Genomic DNA, 13,651 nt, shown 5'->3' with positions numbered 1-13,651 from the left:
TACGATCCACGCCATAAATGATAATGGCCTTATTGAACACTCCATAAATGATTAATGACAAATAAGCTATGACAACATTCATAAACTTGAATTTTTCATGTCTTTAACTGACTTAGGGTGTGTTTGTTAAACTCTATGGCACTGTTTATTTTCCACCGCACTGTTCACGGATAAAAAGAATAAAAAAAAAATAATGATTGGTATGGAAAAATGAAAAAGTTGTATTGAAAAGTAAAAAATTTTGTTTTGTAGTGATTTTTTTATTTGAATAGTAATAAAAAGTAAATGATGTGATATAAAAAATAAATGATTTGATATAAAAGTAAGAATTTTTTTTTTTAAATGAAGTGAATAGTATAGTGGGGTAATGAACAGTACCGTGAAGTTTAACAAACACCTCCTTAATCTTTAACTCAAACCTAAAGGCTCTGTTTGTCAATGGCCCTGGAACGATATTGTTCCAGGGCCGGTACCGTAGCCTTTTTTTGGGAATAAGTGTTTGAATGGTTTTAGTGAAAATGTTTTGTGGGGAAAAGTGAAAAAATATATTTTATATGGAAAATGTAAAAAATTTGTTTTGTAGTGATTTTTTATTTAAATAATAATAATAAAAATGATTGATGTGGTATAAAAAGTAGAGATGTTGAGATTAATTTTGAGGTGAAAAGTTTTTTTTTTGGGATTGATGGAGGCCCTGGAACAGTACCGTTCTAGGGCCATTGGCAAACACACCCAAACATTACAACCCATAAGGCGTAGACTATGTTTTGACACGTGAATTTGCCGACACAAAACTAAAACATAACACATACGAATGATATTTCAATTAGTTGGACCATGTTAATGGACCTCTTTCTTTCGGTTGGTTCAAGTTGGATTCCATGGCCAAGTGCCTAATACTAATAAAACTGATATGACTGACATTCTTTAGATTGAGTTCTCTCAAGTTCAAACTCTTATTTTCGTGTGAGAGAAAGATGAATCTTCATCGACTATGGATCGAGTGATCTAGCTCATTCCATTTTTAAGCCAAAAGAAAGACCATAGACAAAATGAGACTAGTCACAAAGAACTAGAACAAGACTTTACCACCTACTGCCTTCCAGCACGCTATCAAACGGTATAACAAAATAAAATCTAGATCATAACACGAAATCTTCTCCATTTCAATGGAGAGGATTCTATTATTTGAGACACTACCTTAAAAAAATAAAAAATTCTAACTTTTGAAGACATCCTGCTTACTTCATTGCTCTTTTGCCTATTTTATTTTTTCTCTGGGTATTATTCTTCGGTCTGGGTATTATCCTGTCCAACTTTGATTTTAAAAGACATTAAGGCCTGGAAATTGAGAATCACAGCAATCGATGTTCTTTCTTATGTGAATTTCTATCTCAAACGATTGTCTGTCGCCAGTCTGCATCTGATCCAAATAAGCTCTTCCCACAGCAAGAAGCACAACACCCAAGTATTGGGAATCTTTAAGAAGGCGAATAGGGGGAAATAAAAAAGCAAAGATTTCGAAGATTGATGATAGAACTGTGAGGTGTCTATCGAATATACTGAAAATCAGATACAATATCAAAAATAATGCCACCAATAGTAGGGCAATGCCTTGCACTCATCTCCTAGCAGGGTTTCCACCACGAGATGGTGCCTCGTATGCAGGTGCACCACGGGAAGGCGGTGTTGCAGACCCATAAGGCGCATTGTTGGCGGGTGCCGCATGTCCATGAGGTCCGGCAACACCTCTGGATTGTGCATCATAACTAGCAATCCTGGATGCATCATAACCAGGTCCTCTCTGCGGATCGTAACCGGATCTCTGTGCATCATAAATGGCTGCCCTCTGTGCGTCATAGTTAGTTCCTCTCTGTGCATCATAGTTGGCTCCTCTTTGTGCATCGTAATTGGATCCTCTCTGCATATCATAACCAGGTCCCCTCTGTGCATCGTAACTAGGTCCCCTTTGTGCATCATAAGCAGGCCCTCCAGATGCATCATAACCAGGTACTCTTGGTGCATCATAACCGGCCCTTGCAGGAGCAGACCCAGATTGAGCTCCAACATAAGCAGGAGTGCCTGCAGCAGCAGCAGCAGCAGCTGCCGCAGCACTAGCAGCAGCACCACCACCACTGGCAGCAGGGAGAGGGCCACGTCCCTATAATTCGCAACAGAGTAACATCAGTTCTCAACTTCCCTAGTCTGTCAGAAAGAATGCAAATCCCCCAATTTTGAACCTTAAAAATAACAAATTTGCTGCTAAAAGTATATAACCTTCATATGACATCTGACACTTCCCTATAATACACAACAGAGTAACATCAGTTCTCAACTTCCCTAGTCTGTCAGACAGAATGCAAATCCCCCAATTTTGAACCTTAAAAATAACAAATTTGCTGCTAAAAGTATATAACCTTCATATGACATCTGACACTTCCCTATCAAATACAAGCATATCAATCACTCGTCAAGAAGGAACACATCTGAAGAAGGTTTGGCATCAATCAGAAACACTCGAAAGATTATGACCTTATTATTCCTCACCTTATCTGCCTCTAAAGTGCTAAAACTGAACGACATATATATATATATATATATATATATATATATATATATATATATATTACTTCTAAGAGTAAATACTATCATATGGCTAATTGATTTCAAGGATGCATGTCATATATTCTATAGTCATGAAGATTTTTGTCTCAGTCAACTACCTGCATAAGCCCGTCAACAATACACACAACACACACTCAAATGTATACATTTAAGAAACACACAAACTTGAGCCAACAGCCATGTCCCTATGTCAAAATTTTAGTTTCCAGAGTTTCTGAATGTCCAACATCTTGCATTCATGTCAAGTTGGGACAATCCAAGTTCATCTGTCAATTCGTGACAGTATCTTTCACAGGCAGGTAAATTGTCACCTAAATGGGATATCATCTGCATTCACTATGTTAAGGAATACAGGAGATGGAAAAGGCTAATAATTTGGCTACATGCTTTAAGTGAGTGAAATTTGAAAATAGTTCTCCTTTCCTCTTGAAATGAAATATGATGAGTATAAAACATAGTACTATGATATTATAATTTTTTTTTAAAATAGTTAATTACATTTAATCCCCCTCAACTACCACTCATTTACAGGTTACCTCTACGAACTACCAATTTTACACTCAACACCCTTCAACTACCAATCATTGGAGAAAAAAAAACCCTTCCGTTAGCCAAGGTCATTAAGTCTAACAGAAAAAAGCAAACGTGACATGCATGCGCTCATTTTTATGAGAAATCACAAAAATGCCCTGACGTTAAACAAAATTTAAAACTAAAAATTCAATTAAAAGAAAAAAGAAAAGAAGAGGGGGTGGTCGTTGGGGGAACAAAGTGTAAATGATTGGTACTTGAGGGGGTTAACTGTAATTAACCAAACAAAAAAAGATAACATAGCAAAACCAAACATGTGGAGGATCACACACCTGGGGAATACTATAGCCATCTTCATAAGCACTTTGCCCAGCAGGATTCCCAGAAGCCTCATTTTCATTTTTTCCAGGTGTACCACCATAAGGACCCCCTGCATTTATAGTTTAATTGAGAAAAAAAAGATAGCCATCCAAGAAATAAAATAGAACTTAAAGAGAACAAAGAGCTCTAGATGAAAAGGTATAGTTGAAGAAATACCAGCTCTTCTATCAACATTAGCACTATTCGATAACTCTGCTCGAAGCTTCTCCAGTTCCCTGGCCATGGTAATATAGTTTTTCTCCATCACCTGAAGCGACTCAAGGTGGTCATTGTACAATTTTTTTTCATAGTCATAAGTTGCCCTGCATTACCCAAAGAATTGAAGCTCATATTATTTCCATATGGAGCCGAAACATCAGCAGATAAATGTTTTTTTGCAAAATCTCAACTCCATATTTGCATTTCCAAAACAAATCCAACAAAGGAAGTTTTGCGGTTGAACATTTATAGAGTGAGGCAAGTCCAGAATGTAATGTGCCGGCCAAAAAAAAAAAAAGGGTCCAAGAAATAATGACTGACAATAGTATTTCTGCAGGGAACTTTCTACACTACAGAGTAACATGGTTTTGAAACTTAGAATGCTTTTGGTACCTAGAATAGAACCTGGAATTGAATAACTATTCCTGCGCAACAATTATTAGATCATTTTGGTTGCACTTATTCCTGCAAAATAACCATTACAAAGGGAATGGCTCTTCCTATGATTTGGCGAGTAGGCATCCATTTTTGAGAGATGGGAATAGCTTTTCCTTGTATCAAAGAATAGCTTTTATTGATAAAATAAATTTTTAATTTATAAATTAATATAAAAAATATAAAACAAAATAAAAATAAGACATTATAATAAAAAGTTGTTTATTTTGGTATACTATAATCATTTTTTTTTTTATATATATATATATATATATATATATATATATATATATATATATACTATAATCATAATGTGTTATTGTATGCCACACCATGTAAAATATAACAATTACATATGATAACTAGAAGATAAAATCTATTAATTCTAATTTCTATTCCACTGTTGCAACAAAACAAATGAATACAGTAATACACATCCCTATTTCTACTCTCTTTTGATTCAATATAAAAAGCATGCAACTATTAGTGTGACAACTTTACCTAATAGACACCGGTATAGTCTGCTTTTGAAAATGCTTACAAAGGGCAAATTTTCAAAAGATAAAATATAAACATTTAGTTGAACCTACAATCCTATACACTAGAATTATTCATCTTTCTATCATGTGGTGCAATGGTAGAAGTCTCAAATTTAGGCAGAAATGCTGAAGGGTAGGACTGTATCCAGAACTCCCCTTACATGACCCCACTTTACTGGAAACAACTTTGGTTGCTAGCCTTCAACCAGTCAATTGAAGTCAACCTTGTTTCTAAAAGACAGCCATAAAGAACAGATACGCACCTGCAGTGTTGATATTCTTGTCTGAGACTCTCAAGTTCTGAAATGAGAGGAGGTATCTGCTGAACATCTGAGTGGGCCCTCTGAAGATCCTGAGACAATTGTTGATGTTTAGAAATAAGGTCCTGCCTTGCTACAACCAGGCTCTGGGCATCTGCTCGTGCCTGCTGCAACTCTAACTTAACAGGCTCTGCTGCTTGCAGTTCAGCTTCCATCTTGGCAATCTTGTCCATAAGGCTCCTCATCTGTTGTTCTCTCTCAGACTTTACAGCTCCTACTTGAGCATGCAATATCTGCAGCTCATGCTGTGCAGCAGCAAGTTCTTGTCTCAAGGTCCCGTGGGTGGCAGCAAGCCTTTGGTTCTCCGTTACAAGTCTCTGCATCTCCACATGTTGTGCAGCAAATTTCTGTTCCATAACTTCGGGGTGAGGTAACATATCAAAAGGAGGAAAGGAATGTGGGGGAGGATGTATTCCTGGACCATATGACTCTGGATGAACTATTCCAGGTCCTGGAAGAGGGCGCCTTAGATGAGGAGGTGGTATTCGGCCTTTGCTTCCCATTTTGAGTTTATAATTCTAACCTGCACAAAGAAATATAATTAATAACACTATAGAAGAACTGAGCTATCATAATGTAACTTGCAAAGCATTTATTCAAAAGATGATTTCATGCCAAGTGAAGTGAGTAGTTACTGAATAGCAATGCAACTATTTTGAAAAAAGACAATTTATTTTGAAACCAAGATGTCAAAAAACGAAGATAGACATTACTCAAAGCACACCAGAATGGCAGAATATAAAAGAATTCAATCACAATGCAACTGCTACAATAAGATCCAGATAATTTAAATTATGGGTGTTTGGATATCCAAATTGGGCTTTAAAATGGTGGGAAAAAGTGGGTCAAATATGGGGGACAAAAAAAAGGAAGAGTAGTAAGCACAATGCAGTCAAGTTTTGACCTCAATGAGAATAACTAAGCAAGACATATAATTAATGAGACTGGCTTATTACTTATAAAAAAAAATAAATAAATAACTATGCAAGACATAAGAAAATTAGATTATCTGCACAAATTTCTAGACCACATGGCAAAAATTTTATTCTTTTATAAGTAATTCAATCTTATTAGAAAGCGCAAATGGAGCACAACCAAGTACACATAGAGTATACACGAGAGACACCCAAGTAGGGAAAAGAGGAAGAACACAAATCTAGAAATTCTAGAAAATTAGAAAAATGAGAACCTTTGAGAGCAACCATCCACCTATTAAGAGTTTTGAACACCATCGCTTTTAACTTTATCACCGTTCTCTCACAATCTTCAAAATTTCTAACATTGGTTCTCTCTGAATGCACCACATCAAAAATAGAGGAACCATCCTCCAAACACCTACACAACGGTGGCTACCAAACTGGCCTCTCCAACTAGCCAACAATTCCACCATTCATTGAGGTATGACCCACTCTATCTCGAAAAGACTCAAAACCAATACCCACAAATCTTTAGCTACTTTGTTGTGGAGCAAAAGATGGCCAATGGATTCCCCACTCTTCCTGCACATGCAACACCGGTCCACATGCCTCTTCCTAAGGTTATCAAAAGTCAAATTCTTCCCTAACATTGTTGTCCACACAAAGAAAGCCTCTCTTGGAGGGGCCTTGTTTCTTCAAACGCAATTCCGAGGGAAAGAAAATCATGTGGGGGCTAAGCACATGATAAAGAGATTTGACCCTTTGGAATGACGATAAAGCCTCTCTGCCACCACCACCATATTCCGCCAACGCCAAGTAGTGCCCATGATTGTCTGAGTACTTCTATGCGATATAAGCTTTACTACCAACCCTCGATGACCTTACGAACTCTTTCAAATTCTCCCCTTTAACCATCGCCTCCACAATGGCCAACAACCTAATCTTGCCCAAAAACACCACTCAGTAGACCCTTTGCTCCTTTCAATGAAACATAGTCAATGAAACATAAGACTAAGGTCCCCTCTTCTACCGAAAGCTCGAAAACTGTTATTTCAACGTAGAAACAACTTGTAAAACCCACTGTATAAGACCGAAAAAGAAAAGTGAAAGAGTGCTGGTGCCAAGAAACAAAACATACTAGAGAGAAAAGTCAAAATGCACCTTCACACACCAACGAGAGAGAGAGAGAGAGAGAGAGAGAGAGAGTGCTCATTACGAGCTCAAACTTTGGTTGGCAGAAAAAACACATTCAGCTCAAATCATCAAAACGAACTCTCCCTTTAATAGTACTATCTCTATGCATCCTCATAATTAATATTTCCACTGGAGCTGTAACATGCATCAGACATCAATACAATATCTTTATTACAATAACCATGTAAAAGATTCCGTGAGAACTGGTTATATAGTGTTGGCAACAAGCATATAGGCAATCAAACGACTGTACGAAGTTGACACGAAAACATCAGAGCTCAAAGATTGACACTGCAACGACCCTGAAACACACTTAGGCCAGAACTTTCTAAACCAAACCAAAATTCAACCCAGTTGCACAGCTCTATTTGGAACCGGAATTCAATCAATTTGTAAGCTCTATTACGATCACATTGCCTACAATCCGATAGCTATGGTCGGTAATAGGTTTACCGATTAATTTTAGGTTTTGTGGAGATTTATGTATTTTGGAGACTATAGCGAGAGACATTTTGACAAAGACTGTGCACGAAAATCAGATTAATAAGAACAAAATGCAACAATAATCCCAAGTAAATGAAATATAAATTATTATATCACATGGAAACTGCCACACGATGACGAACTACAAGTAAAGGAATGTTTGATTTTCAAAGCTGAAGCTAAATACAGGGTATTTCAGAGCAAGGTAGAGAGATTGTACGCGACGTCGTTTTAACTTACCTGAGCCGAGTCCGTACCGGAAATCGTCGAGAGACGGAGAGAGAGAGGGAGAGAGAGACCTTCGGAGCCTGCTTCTAACGCAGAAATGAGAAAGCCCTCTAGATACGAGAAAGCGTCGGGATACTGTGTGACCAGGGAAAGATGATCAACGGCGTCGTTTTGAACCCGCAAAAAAAAAAAAAAAAAAAAGTTAAGGTTTGTGAGGCACAAAAATACCTGATTTTATGAATCAATCAATCAAGTGAGAAGATTAATGTGATTTTTTTTTTTTTTTTTTTTTAGTGTGATAGTTTGTCATTCATAGCTGATGAAACTAAAATTAAATGATATTTTATGGATATATAACTTTATAATAATACTACATTAGTATAATTAAGTTAACTTAACAATATAATACGTATGACAATCTTCTTTACTTCTGATAATTGAATCTAAAAATATTTTTTAATTTTATTAAAAAATATTTTAATGTGATATAAATGTGAACTTTTTTTTTTTAAGTAGAGTGTATATTTGAAAATTGTTTTATGTTTAAAATTATTTGTTAATAAATTTTGAAAAAGTGTGACTTTTTGTTTTGAAAACAAGAAAGTGTTTTCAAGATACTCATGCCTATATGCTTAAAGATTAGATCATATGGTGAAGATAATATGATAACTCTGAATAAATCCAACTTGAACATACGCTCAATGTCATCATCAAAAGATCATTATGTTAAGAGTTTTTTTTTATCACAAGATTGGGTCTATTGTTGAGGAGCCCACCCTATTTTCGTTTTTAGGATCGTCTACTCCTTATTCCTTTCGGATTAGGAGTGAAAATTTTTTTTCACTGTAATCTTTTTCCTTATTCAATTAGAAAAAGAAAAAAAACCACAATATTGGAGACTTGCTGTCCTTTTCTATCATACAAAAAGAACAATGCTGTGATCATCTAAACAAATTTATTATATAAGCTTATGACAATCTTAACCATGAACTGCCAAATACTGGCATATTACATGAATTATAGCTCTGGATTATCTCTATGATGGATTTATTCATCTCCTCCAAAACATTGAACTGACCCCAAATTGTTGTCCAACTTTTCGGTTTTCTTGACATCCATGACTCTTTTATCCCAGATAAATTTGGAGAACAACTAACATTTCAAGTTATTTCTCAGATCATCCAAAATTCTGAGACCTATGATCATCATTAGACACTCAGGCCGCCACATGAGGAATATTGGCCAGTGATGCTTGTATTTTCTCCTCTGAAAATGAGAGGTCAACCATATTTCCCTGCAAATACTTCTCATAAGCTGGCAGGTCAAAATGGCCATGTCCACACATTGCTGTGAGTATAACCTTTGATTCCCCAGTCTCTCTACAACGAAGAGCTTCCCTAATGGTAGCAGCTATGGCATGAGTTGGCTCTGGGGCAGGTATCAACCCTTCAGACCTGGCAAATTGTATGGCACCTGCAACAAAGGAAAGGAACAATCTTAGCCTGTCTTCTCTTACTCCAGTGCTTACACATTCCACGCACATAACAAATGTTCCACAAGTTGGTCTCATTTCTATGGTGCATAAGATGGCAACTATTAGTTTCAGTCCAGAAAAAGAAGATGAAGATATACCTTGAAAGCACTCTCTCTGGGGTATTGAAAGAGCTTCCATGAAACCCAATTCATATACATGCGAGATTAGCGGTGCCATACCGTGGTATCGCAATCCCCCTGTAGAATGAAAAGCACACTGTTCAAGATTCAAGAACAAGAAAATGTCAACAAATCTGTGTTCCTGATACCAACAATATATTACCAGCATGAATTGGGTCTGGAATGAAGTCATGCCCAAGCGTATGCATCTTCATCAACGGAGTCATCCCTGCTGTATCACCATAATCATATGCATACACACCTTTGGTCAATGAGGGACATGCTGTAGGTTCAACTGCTCTTATAATAGGGTTGATTTTCCCATTGAGCTTCTCACGGATGAATGGAAAACTAAGCCCTGCAAAATTGGACCCACCACCAGTACACCCTATGATAACATCTGGGGTTTCACCTATAGCCTCCATTTGTTTTAGACACTCCTCACCAATAACAGTCTGGTGGAGCAAAACATGATTGAGAACACTCCCCAGACAATACTTGGTATCGGCATTCATAGCTGCAACCTCCACAGCTTCTGAAATAGCTATTCCTAGACTTCCAGGGCTTGATGGATCCATATTTAGAATTTTCCTGCCTGCCTCAGTAATGTTAGACGGAGATGGGTGTACTTTTGCACCCCAGGTTTGCATCATCAGTCTACGATATGGTTTCTGATCATAAGAAGCACGTACTTGCCACACCTACATAACAAATTGAAAGAATTGCCATCTGCTTTATCTCTAGAAAAAATTATAGAGTCGATTGATATTTCAACAGTACCATGTTTGACTGGTTCCATTTGGACCAGACTTCCGCTCTTATTTAGGAGCACAAAAGTATATTAAGATTTAGGTTTAGCCATATCTTTTGCACATCAGATGAAAAGTATATTAATTAAAGATCCAACATATTCACCCTCTTAAATTCCATAGCTATGTCATATGCATATGAACAGGTTATCCTGGTTGAGGAAGCCAATCAGATCAATAAACCCAATCTGAAAATAGCATTCTTCAATTCATGGCTATGGATCAACATTATGAATTAAAGTGTTCCTTACCTCACAACCAAGCCCAAATAAGCTGCAAGCAAAGGCCAATGAACTTCCCCATTGACCAGCTCCAGTTTCCGTCACAACATTCTTGATGCCTTGCTGAGCATTATACCAGACTTGCGGGACTGCAGTGTTGGGTTTGTGTGATCCGGCAGGGCTGACGCCTTCATACTTGTAGTAAATTCTGGCAGGCGTATCGAGAAGCTTCTCCAACCTCTTGGCTCTAAAATTCAACTGAAAAATATAAGATGCTTCTTACCATGGCAGATGGAGAAATTTTCCAAGAAAAGCATTATGTAATAGCAAAACCAACCTGATCAGAGGGGTTGGGCGCCACAGCCTGTAAACATCAAGGACTTCATCTGGGATGTCTATGAACTTTTCATTGCTCATCTCCTGCTTAATCAACTCATCAGGAAACAGGGGAGCCAAATCTTCAGGCTTGACTGGTTCCAACGTCTTAGGATGCAATGGAGGAGGGGGTTTCACTTGAAGATCTGCGATCAGATTGTACCACTGACGGGGAATTTCAACTGCTTTTGGATCAGCACCCAGAGCTGCTCTTGCTCTATAGCCACTTGAAAGCTTCAGATGCATTGGCTTTGTCTTCAGTGCAAAATATCCAAGCCATTGCTTCTCAACTGAAGGGACAAAAGTAGATGAAAGATATTACAGAAATCAATATGAAAACATCTACCAATAACCAGTGCACAACCAACAACTCAAGGCTAAGCAGGTTACCATTTTGATGGGTATCTATTTAAAGTCAACAAATTGAGAGCCTCAATGACTAGTAGGAATATAGTGTCAAAATGTTTTCACACTGAGTTATTTCAGGTTTTTGTGGAATTCAATTGATATTGGAAATGGGTTTTTTTTCCTACAACTCAAAATAGTAAGCACACATATTAGTCTTTGTGGTATTATGATCAGGAAGCCCCTGAAAATGGTAGAAGATGAACTTGTCCAGTAAAGTAATGGGATAAGTTACATACTCAGGTAATTTTAAGAAGTTAATTCGCTAAATATGATTTCAATCTAGTCAATTGCGTCCCTCCAAGTAGTGAGGTTTTGTGCAAGCATTAGTTGGAGAAACCTACTAAACTCTGAAGTTTTGATGCCAAATGCTTTGAATTTTGTACAACTTGTATTGCACTTATGGCTGCTCCCTAGTTAAAAGCAACTACTGTAAGAATGATGCCTTGACAAAAATTGTTTCTCTTTCTTTCGAATCTTGCAGCAACTACTGATGAGCTCCGACCATCCAATTAAAAATAAACCATCTACTAATCCATCTGTACAAGAGTTCCACGTATTTGCAAAACCATATTTTCAGATTCCCTTCTGCATTGTTTAGTACACATTTCTTTCTAATATTACCACAAAAAGAAAAAAGAAGAAAAGTAGATACATAAACACTAAACACACATCTAGGCGATCCCACGCATGGCGCAAGAAAGTTAACATTAGTGCATCAATCTTCAGTAACAAAGCTAGCTAACTAGCGGAGCAGTTCAATAGTTAACAAGTTCAAATATTAAGCCGCCATGAGTCAGAACTACAAAGTGCATAAAACCGATCTGAGCTGACCAAAATTTCCAGTTGAAATCAAATGTTCTTCACAACTATATATAACACACAGCAATCAGCAAAACTGAACTTGGTGCAACTGGGCTTGTACCAGATCACATATAAAAGCAGCTAAAACCCAAACCAAAACTGAAACAAAAAGAAAGAAAAAATGAAAAAAAAAATAAATAAATAAATAATTGAAGTAGGGGAGACTTACCCCTTGGGTGGACGCTTGATGCAGGTGACTTAGGAACTGGGTTTCCAAGGACAATTGAGTGAGTGGCCATTTTTCCTAGCTTCTTGTTGTTGTTGTTGTTGTTCTGGTGGAGTGGGAAAATTATAGGATGAGTTTGGGTTTTTGTATATAGCTCATACAAATATATAATACAATGAAAGCTTTTCCAGGCGAGAGGAGCTGCTGTTCGGTCGTGGCAAAAAGGAGGAGGTTTTTGCCACCAATAAGAAGTTGCCACCTAACCCAATCCTATCAAACTTAAGTTTACAAAATAAACACAACTACATCTGATTATTAATTTAAAATATTATTAATCTTTAAAAATAAAAAATAAAATAAAAATTGAAGTCCCAAGTCAGGAGAAGCAACCACCCAAGAGGGGTGGCTCACCGGCCACCCCCAGTAGCCATGGGTGGCAGCGGGAGCCACCCCAGATTTGTCTGGGGTGCCTCGCGGCCACCCCAGCCACTGCTGGGGGTGGCGCGAGGCCACCCCAGATTTGTCTGGAGTGCCTCGCGGCCAACCCAGCCACCGCTGGGTGGCTCGCAGGCCCTGGGGTGGCCCGCGAGCCGCCACCCTGTGGTGGCGGGGGTGGCCACGAGCCACCCCAAATCTGCTGGGGTGGCCCGCGCCAACTCAGATCCTGTTGGGGTGGCCCGCGCCACACCAAATCTTGCTGGGGTGGCACGCCGGCCACCCCCAACAGCATTTTGGGGTGGCGCGGGCCACCCCATGGTCAGAGCAACCGGAGAGAGACAGAGAGAGGGCGAGAGATACCCGCCCGGGGTGGCTCCCCAGGCCACGGGTTGGCCGCGCAGGCCACCCCAGGCCACGGGGTGGCTCCCCGACCACCCCAGTGCCGCCCTTCTCGGCTTTGTGTGGGTTTTCTCTCCCTCTCTCTCAGTCTCTCTCCATCTCTCTCTCTTCTCGGTAGATCTGAGCAGTGATGGTCGGGACTGCGTGGCGGCGGCGCAATTTGAGATGGGCAGCACCGGTGGGACCAGGCGGCGGTGATGGTTGTGAAGGGTGCTGTGCGTCTGAGGTGTGGAGGGGATGAAGAAATAATCTGGTGTTTTGGTTTTATTTTCTTAACTTGTTCCATGCTGAGGTGTCACATTTACATTGGTGGGCAGAAAATGGGGGTTTTTTGCCACAACCGAACTGAAGTTATTCTCTTTCCAGGCAGTGGCATTTGGCACTGAAGACGGGAGGCATTTACAAGCTAGCGGCGGAGGAAGTCGGTCAACGACTGACAGTTTCACATTAAATTAGCCCATGCGACCTTT

At 38.7% G+C, this 13,651-nt stretch overlaps 2 protein-coding genes across 2 annotated transcripts; both read right to left on the bottom strand.

Moving 5' to 3' along the window:
• Window positions 1-1,451: 1,451 nt before the first annotated feature.
• On the bottom strand, window positions 1,452-7,978 carry LOC132182419 (sarcolemmal membrane-associated protein). The gene is made up of 5 exons (XM_059595658.2): window positions 7,864-7,978; window positions 4,973-5,552; window positions 3,694-3,839; window positions 3,489-3,586; window positions 1,452-2,161 (listed from the first exon to the last, which is right to left on the bottom strand). The coding sequence occupies exons 2-5, from the start codon at window positions 5,530-5,532 to the stop codon at window positions 1,622-1,624; spliced, it is 1,344 nt and encodes a 447-aa protein (XP_059451641.2). The 5' UTR covers window positions 5,533-5,552; window positions 7,864-7,978; the 3' UTR covers window positions 1,452-1,621.
• An 809-nt stretch (window positions 7,979-8,787) lies between these two features.
• Window positions 8,788-12,511, bottom strand: TSBTYPE2 (tryptophan synthase beta type 2). Its single transcript, XM_059593979.2, has 6 exons — window positions 12,348-12,511; window positions 10,872-11,199; window positions 10,565-10,781; window positions 9,668-10,205; window positions 9,484-9,582; window positions 8,788-9,324 (listed from the first exon to the last, which is right to left on the bottom strand). Exons 1-6 carry the CDS (start codon window positions 12,415-12,417, stop codon window positions 9,068-9,070), a joined length of 1,509 nt encoding a protein of 502 aa, XP_059449962.1. The 5' UTR covers window positions 12,418-12,511; the 3' UTR covers window positions 8,788-9,067.
• Between the last annotated feature and the right edge of the window lie 1,140 nt (window positions 12,512-13,651).

Source organism: Corylus avellana, chromosome 5 (assembly GCF_965113065.1).
Source record: "Corylus avellana chromosome 5, dhCorAvel1.hap1.2, whole genome shotgun sequence".
NCBI lineage: Eukaryota > Viridiplantae > Streptophyta > Magnoliopsida > Fagales > Betulaceae > Corylus > Corylus avellana.
This window is presented reverse-complemented; position numbering and strand designations above follow the sequence as displayed.